The sequence below is a fragment of the Pteropus medius genome, unplaced genomic scaffold (assembly GCF_902729225.1).
Source record: "Pteropus medius unplaced genomic scaffold, Ma_sr-lr_union100, whole genome shotgun sequence".
NCBI lineage: Eukaryota > Metazoa > Chordata > Mammalia > Chiroptera > Pteropodidae > Pteropus > Pteropus medius.
The window spans coordinates 2,363,934-2,387,045 of NW_024350319.1; the positions used below are offsets into that span (position 1 = coordinate 2,363,934).

The following is a 23,112-nucleotide window of genomic DNA, read 5'->3' on the forward strand; positions in this document are numbered from 1 at the left end:
CTTGTGTTTTGTATTTTGGTGGGGTTTTTAATTTTTTTTTTTTTTTGTCTACAAAATACATTTGAATTTTCCAAAGAACAAATAATTTTTATTTGTATCCCCCTTTGTTGCAAGTTGGCCATTTGCAAGTTGCAAATTGTTTTCCCAATAAGACTCCCAAATATGCTTGAGTATGTATCTAAATATATACCTCTCAGCATTCACTTCCAAAAGTTAAAATTCTCACCTCCAAAAAATAAGAGACATGTTTATATTCTTAAGTAGAAGGCTCTAGAAGGAAAATGAATAAGTTCTTGATTATTGTCAGATTACTAATTGCATAATATGCACTTGTGTTTTATAGAACTCACCTGAGCTGGATGAAGAAGGCTACAGCATCAGACCTGAGGAACCTGGCTATATCCTTTCTTTACTATTTTTTTTTATTTTAATGTTTATTTTTCTCTCATAAAACAGTATGATGAATTCATGTATTGAAAAGGTGCTGAAATAACCCAAGCTTCCCAAGTCCTGTTGCCCTAATATTAGAGATGAATAAACAGCACAGAGAACAGCCTGATCTCTAACAAGCAGGCATTTTGCCTTGATCTATTCATAGAAAAGAGAGAGGAGAAAAGGAAAAATGTGCTGAAAAACAATTGTGTAAATTGTGGGTTCTGGATTGCCTTCTAAAACCTGATATGACAATGTCATTTATCATAACCAGAAAAAATAGCTGTTACTTGTGCTTTCCCTACAAATCATCTCTGGGCAGAACAGGTCACATTCTGAAGCACTTAAAACTCACCACGAGTCCATCCATTGGCATGGCCTTCCTCTCTCCGTAGATGAGTAAGCTCACGTGGGCCCATCGGCATGTGTACTGAGTGTGGCACACCAAATGGACAACTTGCTTCAAAAATGTAGAATTTTATAACTACTACTTCTTGAAGTTCATCATCTTTAATCATGTTCCAAGGAAAGGTAAATAAATTCTAATTTCCTGATTTACTCTTTTGTTTCTTTTGCTTTGATTTTCTGGCATCTTAAGGATACTGTTGCTGCCTCTATGTGCAATCACTCTTGTCTTATACTCATCATTGCCTCCCAGTAGAAAAAAAGTTATGTATCTTTAACTGTGTTCTACCTACCAAAGGAAAGCACTTTTATTCTTCAAGTGAATCGGAAGAGGAAGAAGAATCACACAAGAAATTTAATATCAAGATTAAGCCGTTGCAATCTAAAGACATTCTTAAGAATGCTGCAACTGTAGATGAACTGAAGGCATCGATAGGCAACATTGCACTTTCGCCATCACCAGTGGTGAGTGGTTTTTTTATGTCAGGCTTGGGCGAGGTTGGGTGAGCTGTGTCCTGCCCATATTCATTAAGCAGAGAAGAAACTCCTTAAATGGAAGGCCGCATATAGTTACCATTTTATGAACTTCATAAGCCTTAAACAGCTCATTCTAGCTTTAGAAAGTTATGCTCATTTTATATTGGAGTTCTTGTGCTTTTTGAAATAGTAAAAATGCGTAGGACCACATTTTATTTTTACTTACTTTCCTGCAAGCATTTTCAAAAGAAGAAAAAATAATAACAAAAAAATTATCCAAATTTACTTCTGAAGCAATTAAAAACAATATGAAGTTTACACATTTACTAGAAATAATTTTTTAATATACATCTTAGTGCCCCTTTTATGATGTAACACATAGAAAGTCATGGGAAGAAAACTAAGAAAATTACTTTTTTTAAAAGAATACTTTTTATTGCTATGCTTCAAAAACTATATTAATCTGATATCATAAAACAGTTTAAAAATACATTAAAACTCATCTTCATTATATTTTATTATCAAATTGTCTTTAATGCTCTTATCTTTTAGGCACCTCAAACATAAGTATGCCTTATTTATATTATTCAAACTGGTATTTTTCCACAATTTGGACTTCCTTCCTCCAATTCTCATCTCCTAAATTTCTTTAGTTTCAAATTCTAAGTTCTAGCATTTACAGTATTTTTTCAGTGGTGTTTGATAAATGCTTCAATTGTGTTCTAAAAATAGCTATGAAGAGCAAATGAAGGCTCTCCAACTAGCAGCTAATATGTTCTTGGCATCTTCTTGGAAAGACGTGATCTCCCTACAGAATTCCCCCTAAATAAAGTAGTTAATAAATGCTGTACCACTTTTAGGATGCTTCTGGAAATATCTTAGCTAATCTTTCTAAGGTGTTTTAACTATCTATCCTTTGATAAATGCCTGCCTGCAGTGAATAAAGTCTATAATGATGCCTTCTTTAGTGCTTAATGACTATAATGGCCTTTATCACTACTGTTAGTGACAACTAAAATGATTGCTAATAGTAATCAGCCACAACAAATATTTCAGGTATTTTTAATTATATATTCTTGTTATCTTAAGATGTCTTCCTGAAAAGGGAGAAATGAAATATATTAATTTTCTTTCCCTTCTGCAATAGAAGGTACAGATTTTAAACTCACATATTGGTCTGTAATACTAGTGATTTCCAGTAATGGAGGTATTTTAAAGGCATACACTTTCACTTTTCAGTTGACATCCTTCAAATCATTTCTCACTTACTGAATCATTTTTTTTTTATCAATTGTAAAAATTCATTTAAGTGCCTGAAGCCAATTTATATCCACTTCTCTGTGAGATGTAATAAACTTAGTGGGTATGTGGAAGCTACCTGGGATAAGTATAAACAGTCAAGTTCATGGAATTAAATGAAAAAATTTTACATGAAAAAAATCTTATTACAACAGCCAGGCACATAGTAGATATTTGCTGAAAGTTAGTTGAATCTAGGAAAGAAGAAATGCCCTTTATCAAAAAGAATATGTATGCCCATGTCGCCTGGTAGATATTCCTTCAACCAGATATGTTGCTGAGGATGCCATAAGAAAAGTGATTGTTTACTCTGAGCTCTTCTCAACTCCTGTATTTAAGGTGATATATTGATATGATGTGTTTAGACTCTGATGAAAAGATGTTAGGGAAAGCAGTGTGAAAACAAGATGGAGACATTGGAAAAGTAATCACAGGGTTAAGCTGTTTCTGCATACCAGCAATACCACAAACCAGGAGACCCTCAAATCACCCTGTCACCACCATCCCCATACCTTCATCTTGTTCCCTAATGTGAGAACCTGGATCTGCCATTACTATGATTTCCAAATGTTTCTAATTTCTGATATTTCATGTAGGAGAGTAAGCTGTTATTCCTACTTTAGGGTAAGGTAAGCATGTTTCTGGATATATATAAGTATAAAGAGAAATTGTAACTGAAAACATATTCTTAGCTTTAGAACCCTTATTCTTTGCTAGATAACCCATAAGTATTTCACAAATAACATTTCCAGGACACTATGTCCGAAGCCAGATATGTAGAAATAACCTTATGAAATCCAGTTAATACCATAATAAAAAGGGCAAATGATTTGTACAACTTTAGATGTTTCCAGTTAGCCAGACATTTATATATCTATACTTAATTCAGGTATAAAAAGAGAAATAGAGCATACATCAGTTAATGATATAACCAAATATTTTATTTAGGCTATGGTTTTTGAAAGCATCAAACATTACACTAAGAGAAATAGAGGAAATTCTAAATGGTAAGCTATTCATAACAAAAGTTTATGTCATGATTCCTGTTTCTTTTGAAGAATTTTAAGATAACCTCACAGGTAAAGGAGGTTAATTTCGATTCTTATCATGTTGTAATTTCCTGATAAGATACTATGCTGATAATCAGGACAAAGACTGAACATCACCCAGGTTTTAGTTGTTGATTTGGCATCTGTACGAGTTAGAATATTGGTAGAGCTCCTTTAACCAAAACCAAAATAGGTAGTAATGGCTTAAACAAAATAGGTGGTTTATTTCTCTCCCATATAAAAATCGAAGCTGGTAGACAGTCCTCGAAGGTAATAGTGTCTTACTCCAGGGGTTGTTCAAGAACCCGGGAACTTTCTGTATTCTTGCTCTACTTTTCCTGGGGTGTTGCTGCCTTATCACCATCAATCACCTCTACGTTCCAGCTTTGGGATGGAGGAAATAGGAAATAAAAGGCAAGAGGTTTCCTTTAAGAGTTTAACTCAGAATTCACAACATCACTACCACTCAAATCCCATTGGTCATAATTTAGTCACATGGTCACATTAGCTTAAAGAGAGTCTGGGAAATGTAGTCTTTGGTTGGATAAACATGTAACCAGCTAAAATTCAGGGTTCTGTTACTAAAAGACAAAGGAGAGAATGTATATTGGTGGACATTAATAGTTTCTGCCACTGTGTCTTAAATAATCTCAGATTACTTTGGGGAGTTCATTGGGAAATGGTTTTATGTTTCTATTTACCTTCAAATTATTCCCAGAACCTATTAAATCTGGGAAATTTTATTTTAAAAATTTCTAATTACTAATATCTAAATAACAGTGGTACTGTGCTGTATGCTAGCCAGCAGCAGGTTGAACAGAAACAAATTTATTTAAAATACCAACTTTTTGGATGATAAAGACCCTTCCAAGAGTAATAGTTTTCCCTCTGTCTTAGAAAATTCACTGTTTTTGGAGACAGGCTGTTTCATTTTTGAAAGAAAATCATTAAACCCAAATTAAACTCAAATGCTGTCCCTGTAACTTTTATCTTTGGTTGTTGTTGTGCTCTTTAGGGGATAAACAAAGGACAAACAAAGCCCCTCTTTTTTTCAATGGTTTTTACGTGAAGCAGACTGGTTCCAACTCCAAGTTTAAATTTAGGGTGCAAAATGTTTATTTATTAAGGAGTGACTTCATCCTCAACACCTATGGGGTTCGGTAAGGGGGGCAGAGGGAGTTGTTTTGCATGTCCAGCAACAGCCTGAGCCAATCACACGGGGGACTCTAGAGCTGGAATGATACTTCAGAGTTAGTCCTGAGTTTGGCAGAGGTGAATACCCTTATACTATTGTATAAATCAGGACTCCGATATGGGCAGGCCAAAAAGGGGAATGACCTTGAGCCAGGTGGCTCTCTACAGCTGAGGCAGATCCTAAAATGTTGACAGTTAAAGTCTGTCTTTCAGTAGCACTTTCAGCAGCTGGTGTGAGAAGTCATTATGAAGAGAAATTTATATGGTACATTTTGTTGTCCCCAACAAATTCCCTAGACCTGACATAGGGCCTTTTGTATATCATTGCCATTCAATAAGTGCTTGTATGTGTGAGTGATTGAGTGAGTGAACAAATGTGTGAATGGGACCAGGCCAAAGACAGAGCACTGTGGCATGTCACTACCATCTAGTTTTATATCCATCTATTAATAACACACTTCAGTCTCTCTTTTTCACCATATGACACTCAACTGTGCCCTCACACTGGCCACATATTTCCTTTTGGTTCAAACCAGTGATGAAAACATCATTAAACACAACACTGAATTTGAGAGACCTGGAATTTCTACAACTTTGCCTGGATCTATCAGACCAGAAACCCCATGAGAGTGATGGGTTTAATTTGACATTCAGTTTGCCTATTTCTTTGCACTGGCACCTTCTTTTCCAAGTGCTCTGTGGCCATCTGCTTAAATAATTTGGGGTTAATAGAAAGCAGCTGTATGGTAACAGAAAGAGCGAAACACATAGATTCAGACAGGCCTGGGTGCCTAGCCCAGGTCTGCTCCATTCTATCTGTGTAATCTTAGATGAGCCTCATAATTGTTCTGAGTAATTTTCTTTTCTATGAAGTGAAGATGATAATGATGCTTATGAAATTTTTGTGCAAATTACTTTCAATCTCTAGGAGGGTCAAATATTTTACTTTTTGTCCCCTGTGATTAGCTTACTATAGTGCATGGTATACAATAGGCATTCAGAGAGTTAGACAATAAATGACTGAATGAATAAAACATAGAGAATATCCTAGTAACAGTACCTAATGCATAATTGGTGCTTTGAAACTGTTCGTTTCTTCATTACTAGATACGTTAGAGTTTTTCAGAGAAACCAAACAAACAGGATATATGTATATATGTGCAAATATACCAAGAAATTTGTTATATGGATTGGCTCATGGGATTATGGAAGCTGAGAAGTCCCACAGTCTGCCGTCGGCAAACAGGAGACCTAGAAAAGCAGGTGGTGTGATTCAGTCTGAGTCCAAAAGCCTGAGAACCAGAGTGGCTGAGAGTATAAATCCCAGTCTGAACACAGAAGATGAGATGTACCATCTCAAACAGTGAGGTAGAAAAAGGGGGTAAATTTCTCCTTCCTCTGCCTTTTGTTCTATTCAGGCCCTTAATAGATTGGATAATGCTCATCCTCACAGAGGAGGCTGATCTACTTTAAAGAGTCCACCAATTCAAATGCTAATCTCATCAGGAAATACTCTCACAGACACAGGCTGAAATAATGTTTAATCTGAGTACCCAGTGGCCAGTCAAGTGGACAGATAAAAGTAACTGTCACACTAGAGTGCGTGTGTGTGTGTGTGTGTGTGCACGCGTGCGTGTGTTTAACTTTTTTGCTGTTATTGAGTTATAGCTTTGCTTTCTCATTTCCAGTCTCTTGTCCTGAAATTATTCTGTTTTCATGTCTTGGCTTATAATAAACTGGATCTCAAGGCTTGAATGCAGTCAAAGAAGTTTGGGCTCTCCTGCCTACCTTAGACTTTAATTCTGAACCAGATCTGATTCACCTTTTAGATGAACTACTTTTAAGTCAGTTTTTTTTCATAGTGGACATTTGTAATTGATATTTCTTTAAACACAAATAGGAACTTTGTATTTATCCACTGAAAGAACTGGCATTTTGTGAGAAAGATGTTGGAATCTGATGGGCCCGAACTCAGCCTCTTGCTAACACTACTGCTTAGGCAAGTTTCTTAAACCTATTTGTTTCTCAGAATCTTCATGTCTAAAACGGGAATAATAAATACTTACCTGTCTTACAAGGTGGTTGTTGGGATGTCCATCTCTCTGTGAGTACAATGTAAAGGTCATTCGCCCTAAAGAAGAAGGTTGAAACAGAGATGTGAGTACTTCTGCTGTTCGCTTCCCTTGGTACCACTCCCCCTGTATTCAGGGTAGAAACAGACCTCCATTACAACTGCCAAGAATGGCTGTGTTCTTAAAAAGTAAAATTGTTTTCTGAAAGGGACTAAGTGAAATAATGGTGCAAGTTAAACTATAAGGAAATATGCCCTTACAAAAGCAACAGAATGAGAATTCAACATATAATTGAATATGATTCCACTTAAGATAATTTGAAGGAGTTGGAAATAGACACTTATTCCAACGATGTCACAATTACTCAAACAACTGGGCTCTACCTCTTAACTGGGTTGCCTTGGGCAAGTTACAAAACCTATGCCTTGGTTTTTTCAACGATAAATCAAGATAATTCCAATACCAACTTCATAGAGCTATTTTGAAGATTGCATGAGTTAATATATATAAAATACTTATTATAGATACTATGTTCAGAGATTATTTTACTGTTGTTGTTAGAATTATCCGCAAAGCCTAGGGTATGTTTTAAAGAATATCATTAACAGTGATAAATCAGGAAACCAAAATAGTTAAAACTCATTTAGAACCAAGACTAGTAATTACCCTGAGTGTGAAAGTGGAAAAAGTAATAAAAGAATTTGTGTGTGTGTGTGAGAGAGAGAGAGAGAGAGAGAGAGAGAGAGAGAGAGAGAGAGAGAGAGAGAGAGAGAGAGAGATTGCTATGAACAGGTTGTGGAGGTAATTCTAGAACATTTCTAAATTGTTTTGAGTAACATCAAAAGCCCCTGAACAAATATGAATACAGTACTATAGGCTAACATTTACAATAAGATCCTGTATTGTGTGGGGCACTAATTGACATCATTTCTCACCCCTTTCCCTTCAAATCCACCAAATATTTGATAAGTACCTTCCATGCAGTAGGCACTGAGAGCTAATATCGGAAATTGGATAGACTTTGTCCAACCTTCTTGCTAACACTGTCTACAAATTTACCAAGAAAACAACATAAGACAATGTTGCTAGCACCACAGAGAAGCTGAAATCCCCCCTTGTGGTCCAAACTCTTGCTTGTCTTCACTTTAGTTTCCTGCTTGAAAATATGGTGGTCTGTGGTCAGCTTCTCCTGTGACCTCTCTTTCAGAGTCTCCTGGCTTCCTCCCCCATCCCAGAGTGTCCAATGCAGACATTTCCATTTCTCTCAAAACCCACAGGGAACTCTATCTCTGACAGATCTTTAGCCATGTGTTTTGCTCACTAGGTACTTTGAAACCTGTGGCTGCCATAACTTTCATGGAGACGAGAAGGCAAATGTTATGGTTTAATTCTTGTGCAATATCCTTTTCTCATGTGCTTCCATTGATTCAATACCTTTGTTCTTTGGTGAGCCAAGAATCACTGCTGACTTACCCTGATAAGTTGTTCTTAACTACAAGCGCTTAGTTCTGTACTAAATAAGAATAAGAATTTTTGCTCTGGAGTAAATCAGAACTAAGTTTACATTCTGGCTCTGTACTTGTTATCCATATACCCATGGGCAAGTTACTTAAACCTTTAAGCCTCGGTCAAGGCTTAACTAAGTATAGAGTGAGGCTAATAATATTATCTACCTCACAGGATCCTTGTAAAAATTAAGGAAGTGATGCATATAAAGTGCTTAGTACTTTGTAAGTTTATGTATGTAAGGCCCAAAGGAGGTGCTTAATAAATGATAGCCATTATTTATCAACAACAATAGGGTGTCTCTTAGTGACTACTCGTAAGCATCCTATAAGGTCATGGACCACGTTAAGAACTTATAATGGTGATGATGTTGGTGGCGGCAGCTGTGAAAATTTGTGTGCTGACTGTCAGATGTTTCACATATATTAACTCATTTATCTTCACAACAACCCTATGAGATAGGTACTATTATTATCTTCATTTTACAGATGAGAACATAGAGGCATAGAAGGATTAATTAGCTCACTCAGGTGTCACAGCTTATAAGTGAAGTTGCTGAGATTTAAACTCAGAAAGTCCAGTGTCTAATTCGGGATTCTTAACCACTATATTATACTATTTTTGATGAAAGCTATTGGCTCTCTTTCGAGCGGAAAAATAGAAAGCTCATTAACTCATCCAAAACATTTTACATGTAATTTCTGAGTACTCACAAGCCTTTGAAGGCTATCACTTTGATGGTGCCTAAACGGTCCATGATCTCAGCTTGGAAGCCCATGTCCCAAGCTTTCTTCCCCATCAATCTACAGACACTCCTTTCTATGGTACCTGATGTGTCATTTCATGTGACAAGACAACAAGGCTGAGCTGACAGGTCAGTCAGGTTTAAATGCTGCTGTATCCTATGTGATTCTAGTTTCTTAAAATTATTTCATTTTATATTAACCTTTGTTTTAAATGTTAAGGAATGACACCTTGTCTTTACATGACTCATGTATTTCAGTTCCCTTAATCAATCAATCAAGTATTTTTATAAATCAACAGCTCATTATAATTATGGTTTACATTTTATAAATGTCATGATCAGAAAGAGATAATGACCAGCAGCACTATTAAGCATGCAGTGTGGTGACGATTGCTCCATTTTAGAGAAGAAACCAACTCAGAAAGATCGAGAGGCTGCTGAAGGTTCAAGGGCCAGGACTCCAGAATCTGCTTCCTTTCTGCCAAGTAAAAACAAAATACATTTTCCCACCTACAAATTAAGGGTCTATGATTCAATTATCTTTAAGATTCATTTCAGCTTTAATACTCTGCTGTGTATTATAGCTTAAGAGTCTCTGTGGGAAGCTGTTTTAAGGGCAGATTGGAGAGACAGTAAAGGGGCTAAGAAAGAGAATGTTTCCTTGAAGCACATCGCCAAAGAAGGAAGAACACAGGCTTCCGAGTCTATATATTACTATCTATGTGTTCACGTTCCTTAACTTGGAACCTCAGATTCCAAGTCTGTAAAATGGAAACAAGAACATCTACGTTCTCAGATTTGATGTAAAGATGACATGAGATAATGTTGCAAAATGCCCAGTTTGGTGCCTGTCACCCAGGAGAGGCTCTAGAAGCATCAGTTCCCTTTTCAGCTCTGTTTTCCTTCTCCTTTTCCTTAAGTTAAGAGACTTGTGGGAGGCAGCTAGATAAAAATAGCTAGGGAGGACTTGTGCAAAGTCAAGGAGAAGATGGGTGATAGAAATGATATGAGAGTAGGTGTCGACCCATCCTGGCACGTATGCCTCTTCCCTTCCCCTGTAAAATTCAGTAATATAAGAAATGGAAGAATTTGACATGGAGTTATGAAGGAACAATTGTTTAATCTTGTTCCTGGAGATTTTCAATCCATTATGTAGTTATTTAATCAAAAGAATATGAGGAAGGGGAGATAGCTTTGAACTAGAGATGGTCTGGTGCTGTTTGCCTATTCCAGGTGTCCCGCCCACCCTCCCACCCCCAAGGTAGCTTGCCCGAGAGTAAAATCCATGAATTTGTTGCTGCTTGGTAACACCACCCCCTTTCCTTTCCTCACTTTGGCAGAAGGTTCAGCACCCCATTGAGTTTCCTAAAAACAAAAAGTCATCAGTGGGGGCAGAGAGCTCCAGTCTCCTACACACTGGCATTTACTCCTGGTAGAACTGCTTCATTGTGCAAGGGGGTGCTAAAGATTGTGCGCATTCTGATGCTAAATGCTCAACCCAGACCTAAAGTGCAGTGAGTTGGAGGGAAGAGACTCAGCTTGGGTTCTGCTCATCAAGGTGAACTTCACAGGGCAAACAGAATTTGGGTTGGGTCTAGATCAGGGATATCAGTAATAGGGCATATAAGCTGTATTCCTGCTTCCAAACCCTCAGCAGACATTGTGACTATACCCCAGGTCACAGATATAGTCAGAAGCCCCCTCTATCCAGAGCTGCAGGCAGCCCAACCAAATTCATCCAGAGTGAGCATATAAGATGTCACTAACTCTTTTATTTTCCAGGTCTTATAGAGAAAGATAGATGGGAAAATGGGTGGGATCTAAATTTTTCAAAACATATTGTTCTCTTTTTGACATTATAATAAGCCATGAACTGTCTGCCGAAGAAATAGTTTCATATCTGATTTGTGTTTGTTCTTTCCTTCAATTATTTTTCCCTAGGGAATTCTCTGTTGCTTCTATTTCCTGATCTTTAAAATAAAATGTCATTTTTTCCAAACCTTTCATGCCCATCCTACTCTGGTAGAAAGAAATCTGAGTTGTTGTGTGGTTTGATCTCCTTAAAACGGGCAGAGTATGAATTCAACGTGGATCGCCTTGTTTCTCCAACTAATGTACATCTCTGAGTACATGTGACGTGTAAGAGATAGAATTCCCTTGCATAACTCCAAATCTTTTATTTATGTTCTACTGTCTCAGACAACCTGCTCTGACTAGGGGGTCACAGAAACATGACCACCAGGGTTAGAGATCATAAACCCTCAATTTCTGTTACCAACTTAAAGTCTAATGAATGAGATAATACACCCACCATACTGAAACATAAAATGTTAAGATATCCTCATCCAAAGGTAGCAAAGTCAAGAATTACAAGTTTGTAATTACAATGCTAATTACAATCAAAAAAGCTAATTTTTATATCTCTGACATCTGCCTCGGTTGTATTAATCTTACTGGCGTAGAGGTTAAAATTCAAAACTATTTTTATTTGCTAATGGCCATAATCAGGGTAGAATGGGCTCTGTAAAGAAGCAATCAATTTAGAAAATAAGTTGGTAACAGAAGCATCATTTGTGAACAATTTAGGAAGTTTGGGTTTATGATAACTAATCCTATACCCAGAAATTGTAGGTTCTTACATCTTCCTTAATGGGGCCTTTTCTCTTGAGCTTACAATGTTAAATGACACATAGTAGGTACTTAGAAGATACTTGTTGGTTGGTTGGACAGATGGATGCTCTTCACTATGGGAAATTATATGGAACTTGATGTTTCACTGTGATATAGTGCAACTTATATCCCTTGTGTTACTTTATAGAGAGAGCAAATTTATGGTTCTCAATTTTTTTTATCTTTTCCCCCTTCAATTCAACCAAGTTTTTCTCCATTATTAGATTAATGAATAATATGAACAATAAGTTCATTTCTTCTCTTACTGTTTGCAGGATTTTTTTAAGTATATTAATGTGTTCTCCTTTTCTGTGGGTGCTAGCTTTCTGTCATAATTCTCTTCCCAGTGAGATGTCTGTTTTCTCATATAAAGTCTCAGGTTTCAGTCACTTAGTGGTTCTTGACCTTGGAAGTAAAAGGTAGATACATTATTATCTTTCTTATACTATTATATTTATTTTTATATGAAGGAGTTTCTATAAATGTATGAATAATATTATAAAAATAAGTATAACAATATAAGACAAAAACATACCTATCCCTTTTTCCTTTGAAAGAGAATTTTTCTAGTGCTAGTAATAATCTACAGCAATGAATGTACTTATCAGTAATTTTAGAGAAAAAAAAATCTTAGATAGTGAATCACTCACATTAATTATGTCAGAAAATGTTTCCTCAGAGACTGAGGAAAATTTTATTTTTAAGCAGAATGAAGCTGAGATTTCTTTCTCTTGTCTCTGTCTAAAGGACAGCCACTAACTGCACATGGACCTTTGGGACTACCATTTTGAATCAGCTACCAGCATAGCAGTGGTACAGAGCCATGCGTTCTAGTCTGAGCCCCTTATCCTGAAATGGCCAGCGGGGGTGCGGGATGGACAGGCCTCACTCTGTTTTGCCGAACTGAAACCCTTTCTACCCCCTAACACATTTGAAGCCCATCTTTATTTTATTTTTTAAACATGGTGCATGGGGAATCAAAATAAGCTTCCAAAGAGTGATGAAAAATGTCAGCGTATGTAACATCCAGGCGTTGTCTGATATTGTTTCATCTGTTTCATCCAAGCCTTTTCTCAGTAACCAATGGTTACTGGCATCCACAGCTAAGAACTCCTATTAAGTAACAGCCACAAGCTGCACTGGAACAGAGTGGAGCCAAGGTCTTCACAGTGACCTTCAAGACCCTCATGGTGGGGACATCCCTAACCTCCAGATAATATCTGCTCCTCTTCCTTCTCATTCTTCTCCTCCAGGGCTCCCTGGCTGTGTGCCCTCTTCTCCCAGATAGCTGCATTGTAACTTCAAAAGTCTGCTCAAGTCACTTTCTCAATGTGGCCTACCTTGACCATCTTATTTAAAATTGCAAAGCTCTGTCTTGGCATTCCCAAACCTCTTTATTGTCTCCAGTTTTTAAAATTACATTTGTTATCTCAAATACTAAATACTTTACATATTTATTATATTTATTATGTTTCCTTTTCCTATTCCCAAAAATAAGCTCGTTGGAGCTTTTTTCTCTATTGTTCTTATTGTTTTGTTCATTAATATGCCTAGACTAGTGTCTGGTCTTTATTAGGTGTTCAAGTAAATATCTTTTAATGGTTTAATAAATGAATAAATAGTCCTTTTTCTCTTCATTATGACTAATCATCAATAACCGATAGGAAGTGGTTATATTTATAATAAAATCTCACTGGTTAAAATATAAAGATTTAAAATACAGTCATCCTATTTTTAAGGCTGAACGATGGTACTCTTAAAAGGCTATCGATTAGACCTGACTCTTTATTTCTTGATCCCACTCTATAAAGCCAGATGTCAAAAATTCCCATGGCAACTCAGTTCCTTATCAAGAGGCAGGAATGTATTTAGAGCACAAAACTTCCATGTAAGGGTCATTGAAATTCTGGTGTATATTTTTTTTCATTTACCTCTGTTAGTTTTTGCTCTGGGTCTTAAACAGAATTCAGTTTAAAATGTTGATGGTTTCTAGCCCCTTATTCAGAAATGTAGGCTTCAACAAGACCCAACTTGAATGACTACTTTCATTAAAAAGTATTCGAGGTAATTACAGCCAGAAAGAGATTCTCTATCTGCAGAGGGCAAGGGTCTTGGAAAGACCCTTCAAAAGCTGTTTTTTAGAAAGCTGTTGATCATAGAGATGCTACCTTTCAACAAGGCTTGCAAATTAGAGAATTATATTTTCTCAGGCCATAAGACAGGAAAATCCCTGCACTTTGAGATGATTCGATGGTCATATTTTAGGTATATATTTTGTCCAATCCAAAAGTTTATTTACTCTATTTCTAAGCACAAGTGCACCTATTTCTAAGTACAGATATACAAATATACATCTGCTTCCCATGCTCTTATTAAAGTTTCCATAATTAAAAATCAACTCTGATACTATTTGCTCATTTAAAATGACAAGATATTCTCTTGTCATTTTGTTTCTTTGTTTGTGTGTTTAACATTCTGAAGTAATCCTTAAGCCAAGAGTTTACAGCTAGGTATTGGTAGCTGCTTACAATGAAAGCAAAACAGTATATTAAGTAAAGATGGTTTAATCATGATAAAACCTGAAATGGAAAGGTGTGTTCATGTCTATTCTTATCATTTGTGTGTTCATGTCTATTCTTCTGATTCTAATTAAATGCATTTCATTCTAGAAAAAAAACGAGAAATTTACCTTAAAATCAGAGTTTAATTTCAAAATCTGAAAGCATACCTATAAACATAAGTTCATTCTTTGAAACCTATTGTAATAGACAAGCATGATCTATTGAACTCTTTCCATTGGAAAGATCCAAGATAATTTTCCAGGCTCTGTGATCTGTGAGCTTTTAGTTCTGTTGTTTTTAAATCCCGTTGCTGACAAGGCTTCGAAAGTGGGCTCAATCTGTTTAGGGATCTTGTGCTGTGCCACAAGCCCACCCTTGCTCATGCTCTCTGGAGTTAGACAACCTGGGATCCAGTCCCAGCTCTACTACTTTGTAACCATGTGATTTAGGAACTCATCTGAGCCTCTTTTTCCTCACTCGTAAATTAGAGATAATAAATATAAGAACCATATAAGGTAAAATAATAACAGTAAGTTCTCAATAAATGTTGGTTTTCTATATCATCCCGTCTTATAATCCTCACAGCAATTCTACAAGATAACAATCATCCCTACTCTACAAATTGTGGAATTGAGGCACAGTGTAACTTACTCAAAGGCAAGCAAAAAATAAAGATTAAGCTAAATGGAAGATATAAAAGCTCATGTTCCTCCTTCTACCATGACAATCCCTTCGAAGCTATTTGATTTTAACCCTCCAAATTTTTTGTCTATAGATTGAGGACCTGGACCTTAATAATTTTTATTTCTCTGTGCTCCTTACCAAGAGTCTGGGTGTGAAATCAGCACCAAGTCTGTGGCCCCTATCTTGACCCTCATTTATTCTGAAGCATTAATATTTTGCTATAGGAGAAAATTCCACCCTGGAAATCTGATCGCATAGCTCTACACTGTTTGTGCAAAGTCGTGCCACCTCCTTGGCACCTTTGCAACCTGTGTTAACACTTGAGATCACTAATCGGCAGAGAGATCAACAGTTGAGTAGGAACTAAGTAAAATACTTTTTGGAACTGATGAAGGAACCATTACAATGGGGGCCACATACCTTGGTCCATATACAATCCAGCTTTCAGAGAGCAATTCATCTTCTACATTTTAAAAGACACATTTTATAGTGTTTTAATTGCCCCCCAAAAGAGAATTCATAAATATACTTTGAGTACCTATTATGTGTCTAGCACTATGCTTGGGGCTAGAGAGAGTCCATTCATCACCATTACTGTGAGCTAGTAATTGAGCAGAAATACCTCCACAATACAGAACAAAATAAGAACTACAAAAAATATACTTGCAATGTGCACCTTTGTTTTCCCTGAGGCAACTAAATGTCAGACAAATAGAAAAGCCTGCACTATGGGTTTACTATTTTGAACAAAAGGAATGTGCTATGATCAAATGAGAGAAGAGAACAATTTATTCTGATTGGGAAGCTTAGGAAAGGCCTCAGGGAAGAAATGTTACTGGCCTTGAAGAAGGAGTGCCATTGTATCGAGGGAGAGGGAGAAGGCCTTGAAGGCCAAAGAAGCAGCTTGAGCAGAGGCTGGGAAGTGTGTGAATGCACTTCTTGTTCAGGACATGTCAAGGAGAGTCTGCAGCTAGGTGTAGGTTTCGTACAGATCACAGAGAAAAATGAGGGTAAGCTAGAGCCCATCATGAAGGCGTTGAATGACAGAATGGAACCTGCATGCTATTTTCTGAATAATAGGGAGGTTTATGAAGAGTGGAGTAATATATTCACTTCACTATTTTTGGAAAATAATTCTGAGGATGGTGCAAAGGATGGATTTAGGAGACAAAACTAGAAATAGGACCATAAACTAGGAAGCACATATAGGAAGCTGTGGAGTACTACTTTCAGAAAGAAATGAAGCCCTCATTTAAGAGGTTCACTGAGGAATATAAAAGAGCATTCCAAGGAGCCAGGGACCACGTACCAGGAAAATAATTTATCCGAGGAGAGTAGGGGATCCGAAAGTTGGATTGAAAGAACTGATGATCATAGCCGGAGTATCTTGGGAGAAGATGATAGGCTCCAGGTTCCCTGATAAGACTAGAATTTCTGGAAAATCTCATGTTTAGTTCCATGACAATGCCTGGCTGTAATGGATTAATGGTATTTTCCAACTCCTTTTAATATTGCAAAGCATAATTTTCTATTTTCAACACACAACTCTATTTTATAAAAGTAAGCCATTCAAAACAGAGCTTATAATGTGCTCAAATGGAGTCCACACCTATGCCCTCTATAGCTTGAACTTGTAGGGGAAGCGAACGTTTACCTCCACTTGTCTTAGCTTTTCAGTTGGACCTCTAACAAAAAGACAGATTAACAAGAGGAAACCGCACAGAAGTTTATTAATATGTATTAATATGTAAACTTCATGGGAATCATCCAGGAAAAATGAGTAACTCAAAGAGGTGGCTTTAGAATCTAGCATAAAATACCATTTTTATAGGGCAAAGGGAGATGTGGGCTTCTTAGCAGAGAATGAATAATTTTTAGGAGCGATGAATGGGCCCTTAGGAGACTAGATGGGAGGTATGAGAGTTTGTGACAAAGTTTGTCTGAGTGTGGTGTTGCCTTCTGGTCTCTCCTCCGGTGCTGAATCAGTCCTCCCTGGTTGATGAAACTCTTGGGATGGGAATTAATGACAAGTGAGGTTTGTTTGTTTGTTTGTTGGTTGGTTGGTTAGTCCATTGGTTTGTAGGATTTATCTTTAGGCAGATTAAAGGAGTTCAGAGAAAGCCTCTCCTTGTATTTGTTGTTTTCAAGTGCCTTCGGCTCAAAATAGTCAATATGCCAAAATGGCATATTTTAAGGTGGTCTGTTCTGCTGCCCTTCAAACTAAAGCCAGCAGCCTAGGAATGACTATCAGACACTCATAGGAAGCATTTATAAGAGCAATGCCTTGGAGAGCTGCTTTAAGAAAGGTAATTCTGAGCCTTGAGCTGTTTCTTCTTGAAAATACATTTCCTCTCTTTCATGTTCTCTTTATTTTTCCTCCCCATGCTTACGCTTACAGAGAAAAAGTCCGGTAAGAAATACCAATGCCTTTCTACATTTTGTCCAAACATTACTTATGCTGCTCATTTTCATATTATGCATATTTAATGGCTTACTGTGTTTAACATCTAAACAAGATTTTGAATTTTAAAAATAAACCTTTGTGAACCAGGACAAGGTCTAATTATGCCCTATGGGGAAAAAAGGAAGTTGGTTGCTAAGTGATTTTACCAGGCTGTTACTAAGGACCACAGGGCAATTTTGCAAAGATTCTCCTCTGCCTCAATCACAGGCATATGATCAAATATTTTAGGGATTAAATTTCATTTATTGCCGTTTCCACTTGAATTACAAGTCAAGCTACTTGTACATATGATGAGCTAGGCAAACAGTTTAAGTTAATTTTTTAAATGCGCAACAGGATAGCATCCATCCTGAATGAACGCTTGTGAAGCTGGCCTAGAAAAAGGAAGTTGTCTTTTTCACCTTTTTCAGTGTCAGAAAAAAGAGGATCTTCATAAAGTGTAAATCACCTCTGGGTGATTTACCAGTGGGTGATTTTTATCGGCAGCACAAATCTGTTAGGATATATCCGCATCTTTTTTTATTCTAGAGCAACATTGAAAAAGAATTTATTCTGAGAACTATTTTACTTAAAAAAGAAAAAAATTCAATGTTCTCTTCTCAGCTGTCTGGCTTGTTGGGAACATGTTCCCAGGATGCTGATGCGTGGCTGACACAGGTGACCTTGCCACCGGAAAATATAAAAATATTGTGTTTCCATGTTAACAAGCACCAGAAGTATTTGATTGATTCTATTTAACTCACCTAAGTGGATGCTATGAAGAGTGCTATAACCTCTCAGCCTGCCCATTGACCCAAACCTGTCAGTCTCTGTACCATGTGCAGGACACACACTTATAACAAGCCCATGATAGGAGGAAGGAGAAACAAAAGACACAGAAAGAACAAAAAAAAAAAAATGGGATCAAAATATCAATATATCAAAATACGGACCCACTGACTTTTTGTTTTCCAAAATAAAAAATGCACATATTATTAGTGTTATTATTAAACTAAGTGGCCCACTTCTGAGTGATTGAGAGTCTACATAACACATGCTATGTGGCATACAATATTATTGGTGCACTTTAGTAGCTTTCCTTTATATTTTCTTTATATTTTTCTTTATATTTTGCCAATTCCACTTACTCTCCTTGATCCTGAATCTTTCTCTGAATCGTCCAAATTCGGCCACTTCAAGTATTGACAAGACTGTGTGGCTTGAAGTTTACTGGCAGTGCTTCAAAAATTCTGTTTCTCATTGGTTTCCTTCCTGTTGTCCTTATAGTAATTTTAACCACAAGTACTCCTTTTCATTTTTAGCTGTATGTCCTTAAAGATGAGTCCTCCTCCTACTCCCTTGCCTCGTTTTTCTTTGGAAATGTCATCTTGTTGATTGCTCAACCTGGTCCACACCTAATAATAACTTGGTTAGTAACAGGCTCTTTGTTTTACTTGCCACGTGGAGTTTCAGAAGATCATCTCAATCAAGTCCTAGTGGACATGATAAGTATTCACTGTAATCTGACATGTAATAGATATAGAAACAAATAAATACAGGAAAACAACTACAATGGGGGTAAGGGTGGTGAATAGGTGCTTGCCAGATAATTCGTTTTCATCCTAAAGCATTAAAAACAAATAGGATATCATCTAGGATCAAAATAATAATAATAAATGTAATGATCATATATTCTAATCTCTTCCTAAAAAATTCTCTAACATGGATCGTTGAATTTGCTATGGATAGACTGTATAAAAATATTTGTTTGGTGCTTTGTAACTTTTCACACATTTTTCTCTGTTTACCCATAGCATTGAATTTAGCAAATGAGTGTCGTAAAACTTCAAAACCTAAAGCTAGTTATTTAGTATTTTTGAAAAGCAAGACAGATTAGATTGATTACTTTTCTTTTTATAAGTATTCTAAAACACAGGTCTTGGCTAAGACTAAAGTATCCTAGTTAATTGAATTTAAATTAATCCTTTTGTGCAAAAAAATAACAAAGAACAGGTGTGGAGTAAGGACGCTGAACTGCAAGGACATAAACGCAAGTATTTTCTTTAGGGAGGCATATTTAGGGAGAGCAAATTATGTAAATTTTAGAAATACAACATGTACAAATACAAACACATCAAAGGCCTTCATTCCAGTGACCAAATCATAAATTAGTAGGGTTTACTCACTTTGAAAACAGCCTCAAAATATACAAGTAAGAGTTATCTCTAAGTTGAACACCGAAATGAAAGCAGAAGGAAAAATGAAATGTTTTCCAAAACATCCCCAATTCATCAGATGATCAAGAGACATCTCGGAATTGAACAATTAATGTTTAATTAGGAATGTAGGAAATTTATTCAGAAAATGAATAGACCAATTGCAAAGTCCCTGTTTGAGTAACCTGGTGAAGTGATAATAACAGCAGATAAAATTTACTGAGAGCTTATTTTATGTGATAGGAATGCTTGCAATCAGAGACAAATTGGCCACCTGCAGATTCTGAGCAACTGAATAAGTGTTTTGTTTGGTCGTGCAGTTAAAAACAATTTTAGCCTGCATTTGAAAACCAGAACTTCTGAAACTGAAAAAAATATATATATTGTGCATCTTCTTTCAATAATTCTGAAGATCTGGAAGCATTAGGCCCACATTTTGGCATGCCAATCACAGGTGCACTGAGCAGTGACCAGTTCACTACTCAGCATCCTTGCTCTTTGCCCTGCAACCTCACACTTAGAGCGTTCAGCTTAGAGACTATATCAATACCAGATACTGAATGAGTTTCTTTCCACCTTTAATGCAAATATATTGGTAGAACAAAGAGAGAATGCTAAAGGCTCCAAAGATGATGAGAAATGACAGAAAAAAAGAGTAAAATAAAACTTTTAACAGGCAAAGACCCACCCCTCTTGGTTGATAATGATTTTGCTGTCCATGTTTTTCAGCAGCACCTACAGCCAATGTATGCTCCTTAATGGTGATAGTTAACATATATAAAGTCCTTCAGTTTGACTTCTGGAGTTCTTTCTCTTTTGATGGTTCAGATAGTTCTTAATTATGAACCTTGAGATTTTCTGGGCCTGACCTTCCTACAGTTTTTAGTGAATCTTCTGGGTTCTAGTTAATGAATTTGTGACTACATTAATTTGAACAGCTGTTCCTTGATGAAGGCATTTTGCAAATAGTTTCCAAAAATGCTATCTTATGAGGTTGTCTTTTACTACAAAAAATATAGAAACTATTGATTAAAATTTAGTTTTTAACTCATTAGAAATTAAGATATGACTATATTTAGGTAGATTAACATATTGAAATTATTTTGAAAAGCATTGTTCTCTATAATCTTATTAAAATTTCCTGAATTTAAGTTTCTGTTTCTGTATGGCTACAATCTGCATTTTATTTTGCATTATTTCTCATAATTTCATTTTGGGAGTACTTGTGTCATTTTTAATCCCCTCTTTGCTATATTTTATAGTACTTTTAAAAATGAATTGTTTGCCATGAAATTGAAGCTAAAATCATAAATTCCCACTTTATTTTTCTTTAAAGGAGAATGTTAGTTTGGTTATTAAAGAATTATAAATCGTAAACTTTCATATATATAAAAGAGTATTTGAATTTCTCAAAACGCAGTATGAATTAGTAAAAGAATTTAAGCCCAGAAATACATATTCATAAGTGTCCTTTTTTCTAATTTTATTTAAATTGCATACATGCACAGATTTATAAGAAAGAGAGAATCAGTATGAAGCAGTATCTGGAATATAAGGCAAATAATAAAGTCTAAATTACTACAAGTAAAGTTGACTAAATATATCTAAAGTCCTGGCTTCTTACAAAACCTGTTGAGAAGTTACTATTCTGGACTTTAGCCACAAGGGCTCTTTGCTTTAGGAGTCCTCGAACAATGTCACACTTGATATCCTAGAAAAAAAAGAGAAAAAAACATGAAAATAGGAGACCAGAGATCTAAATTCTGTCTCTGATTCTACCCATTTATTAGTTGTTCTTGGAGCCTCATTTTCCCCTTTATAGCATAAAGGCAGCTGGACTAGATATCCATGGAGGTCTCTCAGATATGAAAGACTATAGGTTTTCATTTCCTATCTATGTTCTGAAGAGTTAAACCATTCTCCTCATTTGAGAAAACTTCTAGTTTCTTTTGTGTTTGTGCTCCACCTGGATTTAGGAATTTGGCCAATACTGCGTCCCAGATAGCCTCTGCTGAATTCATGGGTTAGCCCATATTTTGGAAGTGAAACTGAGCAACGTCTCTTTCTCTGCTCACATCATAGTCACTCCTATTATTGCAAAAAAAAAAAAAAAAAAGGGAAGAGCCATCGAGGACTGTTGGGGTAAATTGATAGCAGTCATAATCCTGGTTTGAGGAGTGAAAGAGAAGTCATGTGTCTGCTTGTGTTTTCCCAGACAGTGTCTGGTTTATCAGTATTCTACTGGTGCTGGACAGTTTCATTATTCCTGCCTGTGCTTGGCAGGGGCGCCTCGTCTTCCCTATCACATTCCTACTCTTTGGTAGAGGCTGCCCAAATCACCAGGCCAAGAAAAGATATTTGCAAAATAAAGCTCTCCTCAGCACTCATTCCACAGAATATTGAAGAGAAGAGCCAGGTAAAGAAGGGGTCTCTCTAACCCTGCTCTCTGATTTTAGAGGCTCCAATTTAGGCCCTAATTATGTGGAAAATTCATTATGCCTATGATGTTTGCTAAACATCCTGTTGTGTGGAGAAACTATTTTTTCTGTACTACCTACCTATTCTCTAAAAAAATCCCTCCCCAAGTAATCTGGAGAAGAACTCCTTATGACAAAACATTAAAAGCTCTCAGTGAAGTTTCTTGTATGTTTCTGCTTTGTTCTAAGTACCCGTGACTGAAACTAGTACATCCCCATAAGCAAAGCTATATCAAACAATGGATAAATTCCCTTTAGGATTCTCCAAAACCTCCTTATGGTTTAAATAAGCCAGAAACACGATGACTGCCTGTTTTCCTTTGGCTAATTATGTTTGGTTAGTTGTTTATGAAGTCTTCTATTACCCAAGCCTGTTGACTGATCCATCATTCTCTGACTAGGTGTCTGTTCTCTCTTCCCTTTTGCTGATCACAGAGGCGGAGCCCGGTAAGAACTCTCAACATTTTTACCTTAAACATGTATAGAGAAAATTGCTGCCAAGGCCAGGTGGCCAGGTTGGCTTCTCATTAAATTTATGATAACCCACTATAAATGAGGCAGATGAATTAGGTTTACTGGTTAAAAAGCCTCTGGTCCTATAAGTGTCAAGAGTATATTTTTAGATTATCAGAGCACTTATCCATAACAAACTAAATGAATATATAGGAATCCCAACTCCTAGTGCTAAATTTAAAAAATGTGTGGGATGTGTGTGTCTGTGTGTGTGCATGTGTGTGTGCATGCATGCATGCAAGGCCTAGAGATTGGCCAGAAAGCACCATAGAAGTTTATAGCAAAGTGATAATAAAGAATAAGAATACTATAAGGGAAGTAAGGAAATAATATTTAAGCCACATGATTTTTAAGCTTGAATTTAAAAAT

General features: G+C 36.4%; 1 protein-coding gene across 10 annotated transcripts in view; it reads left to right on the forward strand.

Annotated features, from left to right (window-relative positions):
* The window catches only part of SGIP1 (SH3GL interacting endocytic adaptor 1), a 182,731-nt gene that overhangs the window by 86,004 nt on the left and 73,615 nt on the right, over positions 1-23,112 (forward strand). For 5 of the 10 annotated variants that reach the window (XM_039838510.1, XM_039838511.1, XM_039838518.1 and 2 more), the window contains 3 exons: positions 344-398; positions 1,127-1,302; positions 22,666-22,677. In XM_039838510.1, coding sequence (XP_039694444.1) covers positions 344-398; positions 1,127-1,302; positions 22,666-22,677 — 243 coding nt within the window. The remainder of the gene's footprint in view (positions 1-343; positions 399-1,126; positions 1,303-22,665; positions 22,678-23,112) is intronic. The other 5 variants (XM_039838512.1, XM_039838514.1, XM_039838517.1 and 2 more) reach the window with 1 other exon arrangement.